At 40.5% G+C, this 21,350-nt stretch overlaps 1 protein-coding gene across 2 annotated transcripts in view; it reads left to right on the top strand.

Moving 5' to 3' along the window:
• LOC133638542 (kinesin-like protein KIF18A) overlaps positions 1-21,350 on the top strand; it is a 53,903-nt gene that overhangs the window by 25,402 nt on the left and 7,151 nt on the right. For both annotated transcript variants that reach the window (XM_062031262.1, XM_062031254.1), the window contains 9 exons: positions 4,851-5,027; positions 5,110-5,184; positions 5,297-5,394; positions 7,090-7,252; positions 8,741-8,905; positions 9,629-9,750; positions 9,850-10,139; positions 15,212-15,268; positions 20,574-20,943. In XM_062031262.1, coding sequence (XP_061887246.1) covers positions 4,851-5,027; positions 5,110-5,184; positions 5,297-5,394; positions 7,090-7,252; positions 8,741-8,905; positions 9,629-9,750; positions 9,850-10,139; positions 15,212-15,268; positions 20,574-20,943 — 1,517 coding nt within the window. The remainder of the gene's footprint in view (positions 1-4,850; positions 5,028-5,109; positions 5,185-5,296; positions 5,395-7,089; positions 7,253-8,740; positions 8,906-9,628; positions 9,751-9,849; positions 10,140-15,211; positions 15,269-20,573; positions 20,944-21,350) is intronic.

A 21,350-nucleotide genomic window follows, 5' to 3' on the forward strand; every position in this document is an offset into this window, starting at 1 on the left:
TATGATAACCGTGTGCCAGGGCCTACATACATTATTTATTTAACGCTTAAATCTCTAGAGTGTACATCAACTTCAGATCCATCCGTCAATTCTATGTTTGTTTGTTTTTTTATGTTGTTTTTTTGTTTGTTTGTTTTCTGCCCTTTTTGTCAAAGAAAACTGTTTTTTTATGGCAAACACACAAAATATGTTTTTGTTTATTTTAATAGTATTTTTAGAATGTGCCGTGGGCCTTTAAAACATTAGCTGCGGGACGCAAATGGCCTCCGGGCCACACTTTTGACACACCTGCTATAGATAATAAAACATTTAATCTGATAAATCTATCGATAAAAAGCAGAGCTTGGCGACGCATGCGCATTCATCATAGCGCAGAGTCAGCATCTCTGCTTCAGTAAACAATGACAGTGATGACGTCACTGTCAGCGGTGCGAGCGACACTTGCTAACTTGTCAGCCACTTCTCCAAGAGACTCCTTTTAAACACTCCTCGCACATTAACACATCAAAAGGCACATATTTTCCCCGTTTGTTGACCTGCAAAGTATGTTTTTGGGGTGGTGAAGTCTGGTCGGGTCCTGGTTAGCTTGAAGCTAACAGCTAACCTGTCTCCATCCTCGAACGATGTCGATCCAGCGGGAGATAAAAGTGAAGTTTCCATGGACTCACAAAGACTAAAACAACTCATTTACTAGAGACATGGCACAGGATGAAGTTAAAAAGCTTGACTTTACACTCACCTTAGTGTTTACCATAAAGTCTTTCTTTTGACAGCCCCTCGCAGTAAAGTTGTTTGAGTGCAAACTGCCACAGTATTTGTGATTGATAAACCTTTCGGCGAATCAAAATTTAAGAAATTGTACCGGAAAGTTCATTACTTTGAAGACGACCAATAAAAACGCGGAGAAGGCAGGGTCGTTAAAAAAAAATTTAAAAATCCGCGTCCCGGGGACACACGGACTTAGGTAAATGCGTGTCCTTTCTGATTTCAATGCGTAAAAAGACACAAAAAGTGTGTTAACGCCAACAGTGGTTGTTTATAAACTCAGGAAATAAATCCCTGGGCACAGGAGAGCTTTAAGGGAAAAAATCAAAGGATTTAAATCATCTCTTATGTTTAGTTATTTAGCACATTGGACTTTATTTTGCTCAAGATATTGTATGAAATAAAGTTAAATAAGGATATAAGTTACATATCTTATTGATATTGTTTCACAGCAATACTGTCGGTTTGTCTGATTATATCAGTTACTTCTTTTACACTATTTGAACTTAGCTCAATATATAATAATACGCTGCAATGTAACACATAATAACAGTTTCACCTTTACGTTTTTGTGTGATTGTTGTCTTACTTTAAAACGTTTTTATGTCTGCCTGTCCTGAGCCTCCCAACACTCAAAACAATCGGGTATGAAAAGTGCAGACTTTTTTGTAAACTATATCCCGGTTCAGTCAGTATCAGTTTTTCTCTGTGCTAATTATGTTTTACCCAAAACGTCTTGACCAACTATAACTCTAATGCATTCAATAGCATATCAAGATACAGGCGATGGAATTCCTGCTGGGCATTGCTGCCTGACGCACCTCCTCCAGTGCCTTTTGACAGGTGTGCTGCGACACCTCACCGAACACGTCTGTGGGCATATACGGGTCATCAGCTGGGGACCACCATTCATCAACGTTTCGCTCCTTTAACCCCAGAACGTCTCATGGTGGCGGAGCGATGGCAGGGATGTCTCCCTGCCACCCCCTGCTGATGTCCTAGGTGTTTGCCCCCCAACTCTTATGCTTCCTCCTTAGCCACAGCCAGAAGCTGGCTTTGTCCGCCTCCTCGGCCAGCTCTTTCATGGCTTTCCGATGCCCCGCTCCTGTGCATCCAATGTCTCGGAGTAGGCGGGCAGTTGAGGAACCCACGAAGCCCCTACACCCCACTTCCACAGGGCAGATGACGGCTTTCCAGCCAGCCTCCCTGCACTCTGCTGCCAGGTCAGAGTACTTGGCTCGCTTCCGCTCATAAGCAGCCTCCAACCCCCCCTCCCATGGGACAGTGAGCTCGACCAGAAGAACCGTCCTGCAAGCCTCTGACCAGAAGACCAGGTCTGGCAGTAGCGATGTTTCGACGATCTCCCTGGGGAACTGGAGCTGCTTCCCCAGGTCGACCCTCATGCTCCACTCATTTCCTGGTGAGAGGAGTCTCGCAGTAGCTCTCTGGTGGGAGTGTTTGGCACCATCCCCAGCCCTCGCGAATTGGATGAGATGTCCAGCCACACGACATGCAGGTCACCTCTCTCTCTCTTCGCCCTTTGGATCTGCTCCCATATTACTGCAGAGTGTTCCACACAGCCTGGGAAGCCTGGCACGCCTGCCTTCTGGCAGCTGGTGTCGATGTACCCGTTGCTTGTGAGGTAGCTGGTCAACCTTTTGGCCAGGATGGAGAAGAACATCTTCCCTTCGACATTTAGGAGGGCGATGCTCCTGAACTGGCTGATTGTACTGGAGTTCTGCTCCTTTGGGATGAAAACTGTGACCGCTCTTTGCCACTCTGAAGGGATGACTTGTTTTTTCCAGGCCACTCTCAGCAGGTTCCAGAGATGTCTCAGGACCCCTGGGCAGTACTTATACAGCTTGTATGGTATCCCATTGGGGCCTGGGGCTGAGGCAGCTCTTGCTTTCCGTACGACCTCTGCCACCTCGCTGAGTTTGGGGAGAGCAGCATTAAAGAGGAAGGCTGGGGGAGCTGGACAAGGAACATAACCAGGGGATCCCAGCGGAGTTGACTTTGCTGGGTCACTGTACTGTTCCTTGATGTGATTCTCCAGCTCAGATTTGGTAATATCCAGCTTTCCGCTTCTCTTGTCCTCTAGCAGCTGTCTCGCATGCTTGAAGGGATTTTTGAAAAAGTTACTCCTCTCTTTCTCCTTCCGCCTTCTGCGTTTGCGAATGCGCTCAGCCCTCCGTAGGCCGGCAAGATATTTTCTCACCTCATCCCACAGTGGCTTCAGACCCTCCTTCTCCTCCTTGCTTGCCTTCCTCCACTGTTTCCGGAGTTGACGCCGCCTCTTCACCAACTGCTCGATCTCTCTCTCTCTTCTTCCTTTCTGCATTAGGCCAGATTTCCGCTTTTCAGCGGCTACTCCAAATCTGCCTCTGCATTCATCGTACAGGATGTCTCCAATGCGATTCAGCTTGGTTTCCACCTGGCCACGCAGTGAGTGCTCCAGGATAAGGCTGAGGTCTTTGTCCAGCTTCTGCCAGACCGCAACTTCGTTTGCTTTAGGCCATTTGACCAGCTGCCTCCTTCCAGGTTCTTTCCTCTCTGCCTTCTGGCTTTGCTCCTGGTTGTTGGGGTTGCTCTGTGTTCTGTGTGCGTCTTCGTCAGTGCCACTCTCAGAGGCATTGGCGTCCACCAAGGGCCCTACTGTGTCCTCCACCTGCCTTTCATCAGCAACGGTGGATCCCTCAGCACTGTGGTTTGCCACCTGGCTTTGGGTTCCTCTTGTCTGACCTGCGGTTGCAGTGCAATGTTGCTGATGGCCTCTATCTTTGCACTTTTTCCTTCCCTGGTGGATACGCAAACCTCTGAAGGTGGTCACCTTCTCCCACCCACACCTGCATCTTCTCATGATCCTAGACTCTTTGTTGTTGTCCGTTCCAGTCGTTACCAAGAAATCCGTCTGATTTGGCCCTTCTTCCACCCCGCCTCTCGGAGGGCCATCGGGTTGTTTTTCTTCATTCGTCTTCGTAGTAAGTTTAGGGTGTCCCTTTTACAGGACTAGTGGGTGAGGTAACTAGCCTTCCACTCCCGGTGCAGACTTTCCTGCAGTCATCCAGTCTTTCCTGGTTGTCTTCCAGACTTCCCTGGATGCCAACTGCCCTTTCACAGTAGTCACTGGATGCTTCCAGATTGAACATATCAAGATACAGGTGATGGAATTCCTGCTGGGCATTGCTGCCTGACGCACCTCCTCCAGTGCCTTTTGACAGGTGTGCTGTGACACCTCACCAAACACCTCTGTGGGCATAAACGGGTCATCAGCTGGGGACCACCATTCATCAACGTTTCGCTCCTTTAACCCCAGAACGTCTCATGGTGGCAGAGCGATGGCAGGGATGTCTCCCTGCCACCCCCTGCTGATGTCCTAGGTGTTTGCCCCCCAACTCGTAGTAGTATCGTATTTACAGTCATACGGGTACTCCGGCTTCCTCCCACCTCCAAAAACATGCACCTGGGGATAGGTTGATTGGCAACACTAAATTGGCCCTCATGTGTGAATGTGAGTGTGAATGTTGTCTGTCTATCTGTGTTGGCCCTGCGATGATGTGGCGACTTGTCCTGGGTGTACACCGCCTTCCGCCCAAATGCAGCTGAGATAGGCTCCAGCGACCCTGAAAGGGACAAGCGGTAGGAAATGGATGGATGTTTTAAGTCTGATGTGACCATTAACTGAAATCACCAGAAGATATATTTTCATAGTCCTTTGTTACTTTAAATGAACCTTTTTATTGTGACAGTCTGCCATCCTAATGCCTTTGAGATCATGAGTCACCTAAGCTGCTGTACTTTGTAGTAGTGGTATACGATAGACTTGTTTTCATAGAGCCGCTGCAGTGAGTCTGACCAATATTGTAAATGGCTGCTTCTGCTTCTTCGGATGGATATTTCCCATGCCAAAAATATTTATTTTTGTCTATTTCACTGGGTTTTTTTTGCTAACATTACCATGTGCTTTATTCAAGAATAGTAACAGAGTGTGGTTTGTGAGCTTCTTTTTGCTTGCTGCTTTAATCGAAACATCCCAGATCATTTAAACTTTTGGACTCAGGCTAGTTATTTTCTTTTTTTTTCAGCGCAAGAAGTCTCATATACCATACAGGGACAGCAAACTTACTCGGATACTTAAGGACTCTTTGGGAGGCAACTGCAGGACTGTCATGATTGCCAATGTCAGCCCATCATCAAAGTCGTATGACGACACTCATAACACACTGAAATATGCTAACAGGGCCAAGGAGATCAAATCCACGGTATGTATTAAACTATTGTGTAATGAAATGTGTTTTCTGATGCATGGATTGCAAATGTTGTCTTTATTTGCCTACCTATTAGCTGAAGAGTAACGTTGTAAGTCTGGACAGTCACATTGGCCAGTATGCAGTCATATGTGAGAAGCAACGGCAAGAGGTAAAAAAATACACTGTCACTGACAACAATTCTAACATGGGTCATCTAAAATAATATATATTCTAAGTATGTACTTGTGTTTGACTGTGCCTTATTGTATCTCTTTGGACAGATTGTACAGTTGAAACAAAAACTAACAGAATATGAGGGTAAAAATGTGCCGTTTGCCTCCAACACGATGTCTTCCCAGAAACAAGCAGACTTTAAAAGGTAAATGTCGTTTTTGGCTGTTTCATACCATTTATGTGTCAAACTGTTTTAGTAGGATTTATCATGCAAAACCAGTTTGGTGCTGTAAGTTTTTTTTGTTTTGGAGGAATCAACTAATATGTAGAGCAAGGGTGTCCAAACAGGGTCATTTTGATATGTTTTACTTTAAGAACCAGTAGAATACATAGATTTGACTTAGAAGCATGTCAGATTTTTTATTAGCATCAACAATTCAACTTGTTCTCAATGCATTACACCTGTTTGCCCTTTTATTCAATGTTTTAGCTTGTTTTAAATCATTTGTTTAGTAATGTTACTTTTAGAATGTGCCACAGGCGATTAAACAATTAGCTGCGGGTCGCAAATGGCCCTCATGCTGTACACTGCACACCCCTGTTGTAGAGTATATGACAATTAGAGCTGTCAGAAGTGACGCCTTAATGACGGTAACTAATTTATTTATTTAACTGTGGTAACATTGTGGCATATTTAACTCATGCACATCGTGGCAAGCCAGGCATGTTATGAAGGTGATAGGTATAACTAGTTCAGAGGAATTTGCAGAGACATTGCAAAAATAAAACTAGCAAATTATATTATGTGTTTCAGCTTGATATTAATTATATTCATGTTTTGTTATTTTTGGGACAGTTGTGAAGTGTTGATAGGGCTGTCAAAAATAACAAGTTAACTCTTGTGATTAATCGCAATTGCATTTATCATGTATATACGCAGATTAATCACCCAATTTATTTTGACTGTACTTGCTCCTTTAACTTAATCAAGGATGGTTACCTGAAAGGCGGCACAGGTTGTTATATGGTCAGTTATCAGGTCAAAGCATACGTCAGTGCAAAAATGAGTGAGGAGACTCTGACTGCTCTGCTCACCGTCATATTTCACTCCAAAATAGACTTAAGATAAAACTGTTACCAAGTTTTGAGCAAATAAATGGTGTGCATTCAAGTAAAACATTTAAAAAATGTTACTGATTGACATTGTGACAATAGAATTGCATTTGTGTCCAAATACTGAGCTCTTTTTTTAAGGTAATTTCAATTATGCAAGCGAGTAATAACCTGTGATTAATCATGATTAATCCAAATTCAAAAATGTGATTAATCTGATTAAAACATTTGACTTCACAGCACTAGTTTTAAATAAGCATAGATAGACATAGATTTCTCCAAATCCAAACACAAGCCTATCCAGTCATCTTAAAGACATACAATGGCGTTTGTCCGGTACTTGTACTGGGGGCGGCGGACACAGAAAAGCTGAATGAGTCTCACTCCCACACATTTCATTCACTGGCATCAGAATTCACAACTCGCACAGTGAGAGGCTCTGAATAGAGCATGCACGCTTCTCACACTATTAAAAATTCAGCAGTCTAGCAAGGCCACAACATCTCCTACGTCACTGGAGTTTCACTGAAAAGTGCAGTCACATTTCAGCGACAGCGCCCCAGTATTTTTTTACTTGCATATTGCTTTCCTCTCTCCTGCATTGGGTTAATCATATGGATCACTTTGTTTAAATACTAAAGATAAAGACCATCATAGGCATTTGTATACCTTCTAATTTTCACAAATGTGAATATTTGAATGTAAGGTCTTAATCTCCCTCTTCTCTGTTAAACTTACTAATGCAGAACTTTGAAAGTCAAAGCCTGTTTTTTTTACATCTCTTTAGGGTGTCAGAATCCCTGCGGCATGTTTTTTCGAACCGTGCCCAAATCAGGAGAGAACAGCTGGATCTGGAGAGACAACTGAAGGAGAATGAGCTGCGCCAGCGGTACATTGAGGAAGACAACCTGCAGGTCCAATATATCTCCGCAAAGGAAAAGACTGACAAGGTAGTGAATGCTTACGCTGCTTTCCAGATCCCATCTTCCCTGCAGGAAAACAGCTGCTGAATCATCATTTTGCTTCACTGTTCTCTATAGTAGTCTTGGCCGGTAATTTACACCACAACAGGACTGGGTCCTGCTCCCCAGGTCTTGGCTATTGGTGCCAACCAAATCCAGTCTATGTACCACAAAATGTATTTGTGGATGCGACATGAATAGCCAATCATTTTTATTGGAGGTTTATTTTAACAGTGACAGACACAACATAATAATTTTGAGAAATGAGCAGCACGGTGAAACAGGGGTTTGTGCATGTTCCTCACAATACGAAGGTCCTGAGTTCAATCCCGGGCTCGGGACCTTCTGTGTGGAGTTTGCATGTTCTCCCTGTGACTGCGTAGATTCCTCCCGGGTACTTTTTGCTGATGGTCGTGTAGCCCATTTCAACCATGTGCAGGTTTACAGTTATTTCCCTAAGGTCACGTGACAGAGCTTTGGTCTTGACCAATAAGAGGTAAAGCTGTCTGATTACAAAAGATTGATTCTGTGTAAGGTGCCTCTTAAACACTTAACACATTGAGATTTGGGTTAGAGCTAAGTAAAAAAACAATGATTTGATCAAATATGGATCAATTTCTTTTCAGATTTTGCAATATCGATTCACAGGGATGATATAGATTCCACCCCGCACCCTGGTATTTTTGTTGGCAAAGATTTGCACCGGCTTCAAGCGGTTGGTTAAAATGCCAGAACGTTATGATAATAATCAGTACCGTAGTTTGTATGTATTATATTGGTAACCATGAGTCTTGTAAGATGACCACTGATATGCTAAAAGTTCACTATGAAGAAAGGACAGCCCCCTTTAATCTTTTGTTTTTACATATTCATCTTCTTGCGCGAAGCACTGTCGTCATGTACGCCAAAAAACAAACTCACTTTCGACCTTCACAATAAAATCCCATGCATTACATCCTGTCTGACTGGGCGGCCAAAAAAAGCTCTCAGAAAAAAGCTTCCATATTTTCTGTTATTGGTTTGCACTTACAAAGAATATGGTCGGATGGCAGCGCTTCATAGCAGCGGTCGTCTTCCAGGGTCCCAACTCCCCGCCCCTCTGTTGCGAGTTTGTCGTGATTAAATGTAACGTGTTTATGTGTGCATTGCATGGAGGTTTTTTTCCCACTCCAGACTAAGCCCCCTTAGGAGCCCAGTCTAGATTGTATTTTTTTACTCATCTTTTTCCCCAGCGTTTTACCTTTTTCCCATCTTTTACGGGGCGCCTTGTGGCGACCCATCAGCGTTCCTGTTCTGTAACCCTGTACACTGTTTGTTTGTCTAATCTTAAACGGGTTTGTGCTGGAAACAAAGGTTTGTTGTACTTCTGCAATGACAATGAAGACCTATCTGATCTGATCTGATCGGGTCTGACAAACCTATGATAATATGTCAAACAATGATAGTAAGATGTGTGTTGTTTTTTTATGTTCTTAGGCTACTTGTAAACATGAGCGGAAGATTGCAATGCTACGCACTCAGCAACAGCACATTTGGAAACGTCAGAAGGAAAAAAAAATACGCTTTCAGGAAAATGATGGCTGGCTTCATCGTGTCGAGAACGAGATAAAATTGTTGAAGTCAAATGATCAGGCTTCTGAGGTTAGTACAACCTTACTATCACATCCACTGGGACTGAACTGGTTACCAAGGTAACCCTGGTTCTCTGACGGAGAACAACTTTTAATTTATCATGATCCATTCCAAATTACAATGGACAATTTTGTTCTTTAACTTGATGCAGCAGCTATTTTTTAATAGAGGCAGACAATAAGCATGGTTATGGAGGAAAGGGTTTAATGTAAGATGCATCGTTCAAAACTTGTTTGTTTGAGAAGGTAGGCTGTGTCTCTACTGGTGTCGTGACTGTCTTTGTTTTCTTCCCATCTGTTCTCCCAGTAATTAGAACCGTGCTCATTTTATTTCTCCAGCTCACACGTGGATCACTGAAGAGAATAAATCAATACCCTTTACTCGTCCCTCACACAGCAGCCAGTTACCTAAAACCGTGTTCATGTTTTTTTTTCTTCTTTATCCTTTCTTCCAAGAACTGATCCAGAACTATGACGCACTCAACGGTCAAATGTTCCTCGCTGCTGTTGTTTCGTAGTTTTCTTGCGTCAGAGTCTCTAAACCCCTGCCCCCTCCTCCTCCTCGCCCAGCATACAGAATTTCAAATGAAACAGAAAAAGACAAAACTTTGAGTTTTCTCTTGTCCTTACCTTTTTGCAATTTGGCACTGCAGAGTTCAATTTAGTCATATTGTATTTATTTTGCATATCAACTTTTTGTTTCGTATATGAAATCGATGTTAAATTTTTTAAGGTATTGGAAAAGGACTTGCATAATCACAGACTCGAGCTTCAGGTAAATGACCTCAATCAACACATCAAGCAAATGATCAGAGTCACTGCTCTTCAGGACCAAGAAAACAAGCGCATGCAAAAGTATGTTGGTAATATAACTGTGTTATAATCTCTATTAATAAAACAATGTCTTTGCTCCTCAACGCAAATCTCATTGTAAATTTCTGTATTGACTTTTAGAATGGTGAACGTGTTGTTACCAGCTTATGGTCGACTCTACACTGCAACATATGATGCTGGGCTGGTTACAGCCCATGATAAGGAGAAGAACCATGAGCTGGAGCAGCTTGTGCTAAGGGAACGAGGTGTTGTCTGGGCAGACCAGGAAGGAGCGGGCCAGGACGTAAAAAGTTCATCTACTGGACAAACGACACAGGAGACCAAAGGCCAAGGGAACCTTGAGTTTTGCGGCGAATTGGCGCCTGTGCTGTCATTCTCACAACTGCTCTACCACCAGAGTAGCCCTTGTAGTAAGTCGACATGTACACTTTATTGATCATTCTTTTACAATTATTGTAATTATTTCTCACCATTGATGTTTAAAATATTCACGCCATAGGAATCCTTGTATTTGTTAACTGACGCTAAACCACACTGCAGAACTACATTACACTGCTCACAAAAAATATATATATATACCCTGCAGGACTTAGCCACGAGGTTGTCTCCCTGGCTCATGCTGAGCATTCATTCAACGGCCCGTTTAATTTCCCCATCACTTCTAATCTGCTGTTTTATAGCAATGTCAATGACTTTGTGGATTATTTCCAGTCTTATAATGGGTCATTTTGGTTGTTTCTACTGTGCAAAGTTGTTACTGTCATTAATTACTTGCATGAGGAGCGATCACAAGAATGACGTAAATGGCACGTCTTTACTCACGCAGACATAAATGTCGTTGTGGGTGTGTGTGTGTGCTGGGGTTTTGACGTTTGGATCATTTTGAGACGTTTTAATGTATTTATTTATAATAAGGATTGTTTCAGTTATCAGAAACCTGCCGGACCCTGAACTGCTTCTTTATAATGAAAAAAGAAAGGGAAGTGTGTTGTGTCTGGGTACAAATCAGTGCGCTCACACTAGCCAAACGTGCTGTTCTTTAGGTGTAAAGTGGGCATCTTACACCTTCGAGGGGGGCACAAACTTGTGCACACGCATGGCTAAGCTGAGTCACAGAATGACGAATGCAGGGGTGTCCGAAGTGTGGCCCAGGGCATTTACGGCCAACAACTAGTATTTATTGGTCCTCAACATGTTCTGAAAATGAAATTATTTCTTTATTGCTGAGGTACAGTACATCCGGAAAGTATTAACAGCGCTTCACTTTTTCTACATTTTAATATGTTACAGCCTTATTCCAAAATGGAATAAATTAATTTTTGTCCTCAACATTTTATAGACAATACCCCATAATAACAATGTGAAAATGTTTTTGTTTTTTTTAATAATTGATCATTTATTAAAAATAAAAATCACATGTACGTAAGTATTCACAACCTTTGCTCAACCTTTCAACCTTTGGCAGCAGTTACACCCTTAAATCTTTTTTAATTCGATACCACAAGCTTGGCACACCTACCTTTTAAACAGTATCGCCCGTTCCTCTTTGCAGCACATCTCAAGCTCCATCAGGTTGGATGGGAAGCGTTGGGTTTCATCCAGGATGTCTATGTATCTTGTTGCATTCACCTTTTCCCTTTATGCTGACTAGTCTCCCGGTTCCTGCTGCTGAAAAACATTCCCACAGCATGATGCTGTCACCACCATGCTTCACCATAGGGATGGTATTGGCTTGGTGATAAGCAATGCCTGGCATTCATGCTAAAGAGTTCAACTTTTTCTCATCAGACAAGAGAATTTTGTTTATCATGGTCAGAGTATTTCAGGTGCATTTTTGCAAACTTTTTTTTTTTTTACAAAGAAATGGCTTCCGTCTGGCCTCTATACCATGCAGGCCTGATTAGTGGAATGCTTCAGAGGTGATTGTCCTCCCGGAAGGTCTCTCCACAGAAGAATGCTGTAGCTCTGACAGCGTGACCATCGAGATATTGGTCACCTCCCTGACTAGATTAAGATAAATGCAGCATTGTACAAAGACATCCTGGATGAAAACTAATGCTTCCCATCAAACCTGATGAAGCTTGAGAGATGCTGCAAAGAGGACTGGGCAAAGAAAAATGGGCAAAACTGCCCAAAGATAAGTGTGCCAGGCTTGTGGCATCGCATTAAAAAAAACTTGAGGCCGTAATTGCTGCCAAAGGTGCATCAACAAAATATTGAGTAAAGGTGAATACCTAATTTTTTAAATTTACATTTTTTAAATAAATCTGCAAAAAACATTTTTAAAACATTTTCACATTGTAATAATGGGGTGTTGTGTGTAGAATGTTGAGGACAAAAACGTATGTATTCCATTTTAAATAAGGCTGTAATATAACAAAATGTGCGCACAAAAAAAGTGAAGCGCTGTGATATTAGATACAACACTAACAACGAGGGGTGTTACAAGGTCTCGTGAGAATAAAATAGACGATACTTCTCGTTTAGAGAAAAGCTATCCCGCGGGTGGAAAGCCGTTAGAGGTTTTCTTTTTTTCAAATAGTCAGAAGCATATTCGTATGGCTATGCGCAGGGGAATGAAAGCACACGCTAATTGCTGTACGAACACTACACACTGATAGATAGCAAACAGAGCTAGCCTCGGCATTCCTTGCACCGCGGCGCAACTTGCCCACTAAGGCAAGCATGGCGGCCGCACTCCTTTATTTGATTTCACAGCCAAAATGTGTGTATACGTCATTTTGGCAGAAGCAGCTAATTGTTTATTTTAGTTTTTATTTGTAGAAAAAAGATAAACAGTTAAGACTTCAAAGTGCACCTCCATTGTTTTGTGAGCCAACCAAATAAAAACAAAAAAACGTTTCCTTGTTCACTCTTGTATCATGTTATAATAGTTTTTCTTAGAAGCAAGGTCGCTGACAGGAATTCTGATTTATGGTTTCGCTCACCTGTTTAAACTCTGCACGACGGCCATTGCAATTGTTTTTTTAATCCTTTCGTATGTTAAGATCTCTCCTGTGGGTAGTTACATACTCATTCTCTGTTGATATAATGATACTTGTAAAAAAATGTAGTTTATTTGCCGCAATGGAGGATTATTAATTTAGTGGAGCAGCTCTGGAGCACCAAAAAAATACAGTGTCAGCCAGAGGGGATCTGCTTTTGTGATCTGCAAGTAAAGTAGGGATGTGCCGATCGATCGGCCGACGATTTTTTAAATTGTTCTTTTTCTTTTATTTTTTTTAATCAGTAGTCTAACAAAATAATACACAATACAATTCCAATTCTAAACCATACCCGGACCAGCAACATTCCGAACAGCAATCAACAGGGTAAATGAGAGGACACACAAACATGACACAAAACAATCCAAAGTAGTCAAACAAAAATGAGTAATATCAACAACAGTATCAATATTAATAAGAATTCCAGCATAAAAGTGATTAAAAATCAATCATTTACATTGTCATCACAGCCATTTCTAAAAAATAAAATAAAACAAATTAAAACAAATGGACAATAGTGTTACAGTGGCTTACACCTGCATCACATTTCATAAGCTTGACAACACATTGTGTCCAATATTTACCACAAGGATAAAAATAAGTCTTATTTTATGTTTATTTAATAGTAAAAACAAATGTATTTATTATTTTATTGAAAAAGTATGTGATCTGCCATTTATGTCTTTTAATAGATTACAAACGCCGATCCTGTCTGACCGACAATTCATTTTTGGTCCCCCGGCTGACAAGCGGCCAGCTAATTATGTGTCTCCATACACCGCGTGGAGCTGTTACCCTAGGCCAGTCCTTCTCAAATAGTGGGGCGGGCACCCCTGGGGGTAGCGCAGTGTTATGCCGGGGGGGGTGCATGTGACCTGGGGGAACATGCTTTTTTTCCGTACCAGAATATGACGAAGCGTATGTACTTTATCACTTACTTTCACTGGAACCACGGTGGGAGACGAGGAAAGGCTGGTTAGTTGTTTCCGTTAATATTAATAAAATTACAATATTATGCAGAGGTATAGTTGTAACAAGTGTATAGGCAAATTATACTGTTTATTGTCATGGTAGAGAGTTGGGGGGGCGCAACATTTTTTCTTCTTCTTAAGGGAGGCATAACAGAAAATAATTGAAAAGCATTGCCCCAGGCTAATAATAATCACCTCCATTACAGCAAGTAAAGAGCTTTTTTTTTTAGACTAAGCTAGCTTGAAACAACATCAAGAAATAAGTGCTTTGTAAACTTTAAAAAGTCCAGATGGAACCGTGTTGAAGCAAAAAGTAAGCAGTTATCAGGAATATTTAACGTAGATTAATAAGAGGATGATATAATGATATAACAACTACAATTGGTGTATCAGCATTGTCACAGTCCATACACGACATAAAAGAGGAGGATAACGTTAGTATATAATCAATAAAAGAGTAATTAGATTTATTTATTTATTTTTAATAACTTTTTTGTTATTTTTATTCATGATTACAAACTCAGGGAATAATTCACTGGACACAAGAGGACTTTAAGGGCAAAATCAAATGATTTAGATGAGTAGAAGATAGTAGTTTTTAGTTATTGTGTACAGTTGACTTTGTGTTGCTCAAGCCATTGTATGTAATAAAAGAGAATAAGGAAGTACTTGTGTTGATATTGTTACATTGTCAATAGCACTCACCAGAAATAAATAGAAAAAAATGTTACAGTTAATACATGTGATCGGTATTGGTATCTTCCAATCTCTCCCATGGGTAATCGGAATTGGCAGCATAAAACCCTGATCGGAACATTCTTAATTCATCCCAACTGGCCAATCACATACTTTGACAGATACTGACAGTGGCTTATTGAACCCAGCATTTCAAACCATATTCTGTGGTTCCAAAATATGTTTACCTTTATACTAAATGAAAACATTGTTGCCTTGTCCAAGAATTCCCCAAACGTATGTCAAGTAGGTGCAATACAAGTTTCACTTGATACCAAAACCTTGTACAAACGTTTAAGTGAAGACATAAAATGTTCATACTGTACCTAAAAAAAAAATGTGTACAATAAGTAACGGATCAAAAACAAAAGATGAACTCATGACATACAGTATTTAAAAAAATAAATAAACAAGTGTCTTGCGGCTTCCCTTCCATTTATCTGATTGGATATACTGTACATACTAAATGATTTTGGTTCATGTTAATGACAGCAGTGAATGTTAGGACATTGCAGTTTGCACCACCTGCTGCTGCCTCTGGCATAAGATGTATACCTTGCTCAAGATGTTGGCCAAAATGGTGTTACAGACACAGCCAATAGGTTAAGCCTTGTTGGCACAACCGGCTGTTTGTATTTGGCAGTTATCCCGGGGAAAAGTAAAACCAGAGAGCACTCTTTTTAAGCAAGTCTTTTAATAAACAAAACCATTGTTATATTAAATTTTGCAGAGTGTTAAAAACATATTTAACATGGATTTATATTTTTACAGGTTCACGGATGGGAACTAAAAGGTTATCCTCGATCAAAACTGCCCCATCTACAAACGGTAAGGTTTTTTTTCTTTCTTTAATTGTCTAAATTTTCTAAGTTTGTTTTGAATTGAGCTCTTTAGTGTTTCTCTATTTGTCTGCGTGTGTGGTGTGGGGGCTTTATTTCTACCCATAGGTCGATTTGTTTTTGTTTTGTAGGTTTAGGGGTGGAATTCATGTGATAAATGAATCGATAAAAAAATTTGCATAACTAGCTGTCACATTTGCAAAATGTATGTTAAAAAACATCATAAGTAAACATGTTAACAACCAAAAACAAACATTCTTCTGTCTCTTCTTTTTGTCGCTGCACTTTTCCTGAAATTTTGTACATCATTCGCAATCCTTATAAGAGACAAGAACACCTTTCGCTTTTCTGTGCAATCTAAATGATGAAAAACTGATAGCAAGAGGCGGCAAACAAAACAGGTAATGTGGAGTCATCTATTCCGCCTACAAAGCCCTTTTAAAAAACATGCAACAGCGATCCATTTACATGTCTTGACCTGCATATTAGCCGAGAAATAGCGACTTTGTTATTGTGAGAGCTAATGCCAAGGAACTACTTTTAGCAGCACCTTGCTCACAGAGACACACACGCTGCTTCTTCTGCCACCAGCGAAAGGCAAGCTAGCTACAGAGCTGTTGGTGCTGTATCACCTCTGAGTTTGTGAAACATAATGCTGGATTACAAACCACCCGACGACATCGCTAGGAAGACATATCAAGATGCTTGTTTCATCCCACCATTTTGTACCTGAGGAGTGCTGACTATTCTGAATTAATTATCTGAACGGGGGCACAAGTCTGAAAGACACAACCATCAAAGTTAGAGTGGACATAATGACTGTTTTATAATGTTCATATTTTGTGTTTCTTGTTATTTGTGTTGGCCTTGTGATGAGGTGGCGACTTGTTCAGTGTGTACCCTGCCTACCGCCCGAATGCAGCTGAGATAGGCTCCAGCACACCCCGCGACCCCGAAGGGGACAAGCGGTAGAAAATGGATGGATGTTAAGCACTAGTGCTACATGAAGGCTTAGTGTTTCACTATAGCATCCTCCCTAAATTTAGGCTAAAAAAGATAGGTTCTGGATCAGCATTTCTGCCAAAGCAGTTGTCATTGGCTCTCTTGAAGTCTGCCATGATAAGCGTTAGTTATTTTTGTTGACGGAAGTAGCGTTCGTTGCTAAGCGATCTATGAAATTTAAGCGTCCAGGAAATAAGTTACGGTTATACCTAAAGTGACCAAAATATTATAAATATTGCATGTTGTCATGAATGTGCCTGTTACTACATTGCACACATATTTAATGCATGTATTTAAAATGTTATTGGAGGTTTTTTTTAGAGATGTTTGTAGGTGGAGTAGATCGTATTCCCATTACCTGCATTGTTAGCCGCCTCTTGCTAGCAGCTTTTTCACTATTTAGAATGCATAGAGAAGATAAAGAAGTCTGTGTTCTTGTCTCACATAAGGCCCTTTTCCACCGAAGGATCTTTCCACATTTACCCCAGTAAATTAAAAAAACTTTGCGTTTTCCACCAAAAATACCCCAGGAACTAATGTATTCCCTAGTAGCTTGGTACTGTGTAAAGTTCCTGAAGAACTTTAGAGGGGCGGGCTGTGCAGTTGAACGCTGCTTGGTTGAATCAAAGGGTGGGGTGTTTCTAAAACTTGGTATTTGAAATTTCATCCGCCATTACTTGTTTATTTCCTATTTCTTGTGTATTTCTATTACAACATACTTGACAACAGAGAGAAAGAAGAACAAAATAAACTTCTAGGTATTGTGGGTGGAGGGCAAAATTCCAAAATTAAATTGCAGTTCCCTTTTAATGCCACAAGACGGAGGCGCCTGTGAGTGCTGTGAGATGGGAGGAGGGCCCACAGCCGCACTTGGTTCTTTTTTAGAAGAGCTATACAGGCTTTCATGTCAGAGTCCTCAAAAATTTCTAGCAGATTTTTCGCAAATCGCTTTTCAGAAAAAGAGTTGCTAGGATTGCTAGGTTATCAATACTCATACCTCCTGCTCGGTCTTCTTATTCTCTGGCAGACCATGTGCATTGTAATGTGTGTACGAGCGAGGGCGAACAGGTGGTGCTATAACTATTTGTGGCTGCCCATGACAAATAAATGTATGGGAAACATTGCTACAACCTAAGTCGTGTAATACAATTCGATTTATAACTCTGCTACAGATATTGTGTCCTCTCCCAGAGTTGAGTCATATAGTGTGGAACACGATTGATTTTATAGAGAAAAGTTATTCTTAAAGACCCTTTGGTGAAATGCAACTCAAAGGCTGTCGTGAAATATTACATTTCAAAGTGGCTAAAATGAAATTTATTGCACATGGTCTACTATGGCTTTAACAAAACATCTTGTGGTTAAAATAAAGATTTCAAGAAAAGGTTTATTGAATGGGAACACAATTTGAAAGCACCATGGGGGCTGTCACTGTTACTTTTGCATTTCTTTTTGAAATATGGGTGAAATACAATAGCTGGTTTGAAAGTTTACTGGTAACATAAGCACAGCCTATTTATGTGAAGATTATTTTGTTGAATAATGGTTCTCCACTGTTTGTTGTGCTTTCATTGGCATTGTTAGAATAAAATATAATTTTGTATGAATAGGGACGTACTTCCAAAACAACTGATACTATAAACTGAGTGTATAACTATTGCTATTTTCCAACAATTGTCCCTAGTTGGGCTTTTAAATAAATAAAATACTCTTACACACCATAAAATCAATCAAATGTACTCAAATATCACCCCGGTGAAACTTCAGTTGGGTTCAGTTCAGTTTATTTAGTACTTTAACTCAATTACCACTGCACAATTAAGACTAAAGTATTTTGTAGAAATAAATAAAAAAATTAAGAATGTCTCTGTTTGGCAATAGTAGCATTAATCAATGAAGTTGTTAATTTTTCAGCATGCCTACAAGCCATTCAGGGCCTTCAAAAGAGCATGCCAATGAAAGTATGTGTAATATAATCAGTGTAATATATGCAACCTTTATATAACTGTTGTTAATCACTATAGTTTCCCTTATTGGGAGCATGCAGCCGCTGTTTTGTCTCTCTAATGAAATCATAACTGTCTGAATCTCAATATTTTATGTACTGACGCTAGTTTCTCTAATCTCCTATTAAATTCCACTGTGCCTAGATGTCCGTCCCTTTCCACTTCCTCAGCTCTTATGATAGGCACTGCACCATAATACAGTATGAGAAATAGCTCCGCCCTGCAATTTGCTCAGCCAATCAAATAGGACCAGATTTAGAAAGGGAAGGGCTTTAAAGGGGGAATTAACACTTTGCCTGTCTGGTTATTAATAGAAACTAATACAAAAATAGTCACAGAAGGTGGCCTTAGAGGATTAAATCGTGTCCAAGCTTATGTTTTTTTCCATAAATTTCCTCCCTCTCCTGTTTTTTTTTAGTCATTTGTATCGCAATGGTTTCACATTCCTGTACATTCCTATATATTTTACTTTTCATATGTTTCCCTGTGCTTCAGATGTCCCATTGTCTGGTTCAGCCCTCCATTCTGCTTTTTCTTTTTACCCGCAAACGTTTTTTTGTTTTTTTTCTGTCTCGCCTCAAACCCTCCCAATCCCTCTTGAGCTTCATTCATGAAAATGCAGATCCACAGCAGGGCAGGGAAAAACGTCAGCAGACGTAAACTCCCCGGCTCCACCAACCAGGATAGGCGCACTATAAAAAACAGGCAGCAGCAACCAAGCGACCCTAATTCAGTGCTGCCTCCACCAGAAATAGCAACTCATGCATGTATTAATCCCCTACAAGCCAAAAATATGTGATTGAAGGAATTCTGCTTCCATTTATTGCTAGAAACATCTCCACCGCCACAGGATAGTACTATTTATTTCTGGCTTCTCACTCTAGAGTGCTGTCTGACGTCTGAATCATAGCTGCTATATATTACTTCAAAAATGTCAAACTGACGTCTCAATCAATTGCGTTGCTCACAGTCACTGTCTCTATGGTGTGATATTAGTGATTTCCTCTTAAACCCTCATCATCCCTGGTTACTTTGCTGCAGGAAATGCTATGAGTGTAATGGTCTTCATCATACAGCATTATACAGGTACTGATATTCAACCCCATTCTCATCTACAAATTAATAATTTGGTTTGGATTCTGAGCACAGATGCTATTTAATGGTTGTCATTTGTGTATTCATAAATGGCATTGAAAAGTCTAGGGCTGAACTATTCAACTCAATTGTTTTGGTGGCCACACTTCCAGAAAGCTAAGGACCGGGGGCCTAACTTCTCCCTTCACTATTCCTCTTATTTTGTATATTCCTGAAAAATAGCGTCCTCTACAGTAGACATTTGATTTTGGTCTATTTATTTTGTCAGAGTTACAGGAGCGCTCTGCTGTTTTTAAGGAAATTCTGCAAAATAGTTTGTCAAAGACCATCTCTGTGACAGCACTTTAGTATTTTTAAGACTCTGCTACAAAAATGTTAGTCTCTTACAAGTTTTTTGACCTGAACTCACAGCCTGCCAGTTGAATAGCCCAAATGTTGAAAAAGAAAGGATCTAAAATGGAACCTTGATGAACACTAGCTGTATAACTAAAGACGTTGAACAAATGACTACGAGCTACAGCAACACAAAACATTGTAATTGCCAAAAAGAGGTGCCTTGAGGAACACCTCAGTTGTGTATATGACAAGTTTGGACCCCTTTGTTCTAAGTTTTTCTTAGCAAGGTTAAAATATCAATACAAGGATCTCTTAATGTGTTTACATTGGTCTAAGTACCTCTATACCTCTCGTGTTTTTTTAAATTTGCTGCAAAAGGTCGAATTTGGCCTCCGGGCTGCAAGTTGACAAACCCTGGTGCTGCGCCTGTGGGCACCTGCATTAGGCAAATGGGGTACCCGCAGAGGGTTTTTAAAAATTGCAGTGCAAATTATTGTGAACAAATAGATGACAAAGGATTCTGCACATGTTTAAATGTGTTAAAAATAACAACATTTTATTTGAAAGACAAGTATATAACTAAAATGTTGTTACTGTTCGACTATACATGTGTCATGTGAGCCTAGGCACTGTTTGCAATGTTGAATGCTTATTATGATTTACACAACAATTTATCATACATCTTAAAATATACAGAAATGCGATTGAATGGCCCTTGAAAAATAAGAAAATCAGATTTTTGATTTAACCGACTATTAGGAATAAATTGGGCATGTTATGTAATATGTTGATGCTTGATTTCCTCTCTTCTTACTGCATGTATTGTTTTTTTTTGTTTTGTTTTGTTTCATTTAGGAATTAAAAGTAATCTAGGTATGAAGCAAGAAGAAGCAAGATCTCCCCAAAAACTCTCTGTGTTGTTCCCACCACAAAGCCCCAGCACCCTCTCACAAAATTCCCAAGGCTGTGAAGAGGGCATCTTTCCTCTCCAGTACACACCAGAACCTGCCCAAAGAGTTGTTCAGGTCGTTCCATTGAGTTTGTCCACCGACTTGGATCCAAATATGACATTTGAACTTCCACACCAAGAAGATCTATCCAATTCAACAATTATAATAAGCAATGATGTCGCCTCAAAGGCATTCAAGTCTGTGAATGTTTCAGCCCACAGTGATGTAATCAATCCTGCCAAAGCCTATGAGGCAAACCAGACTCTTCCCCAAGGGTGAGTAAGTGTTTGGTTCTCAAAAAGGCCCAACTTTCCAGACTTCTGTTTGTTAAAAATGTTGTGCTTGTGTTCTACATGATGTGGAAGTACCGTGGTTGATGTGTTTTAAGTAGCCCCTTGCATTTGTATGACACTTCTAGATTTGAACGATGGCTTCCCACTTCTCTGTGAGCGCTTTGAGTATCTAATAATAGAAAAGCGCGATATAAAATCTAATCCATTATTATTATTATTATAGTCAATAGTCTATGAGAATTTTCTTAGATTTCCACAAGATCTTTTGAATTTCTCACCTCACAGCTCCAGCAAGGCCATAGTGCCCACTGCTCAGTACTGTTAGTCACTTTTTCTCAAAAATGGCAGCCAGAAAGTGTTTATTGGATGCACAAATTGTGTATCCAAAC

The sequence above is a fragment of the Entelurus aequoreus genome, linkage group LG02, assembly GCF_033978785.1.
Source record: "Entelurus aequoreus isolate RoL-2023_Sb linkage group LG02, RoL_Eaeq_v1.1, whole genome shotgun sequence".
Lineage (NCBI taxonomy): Eukaryota > Metazoa > Chordata > Actinopteri > Syngnathiformes > Syngnathidae > Entelurus > Entelurus aequoreus.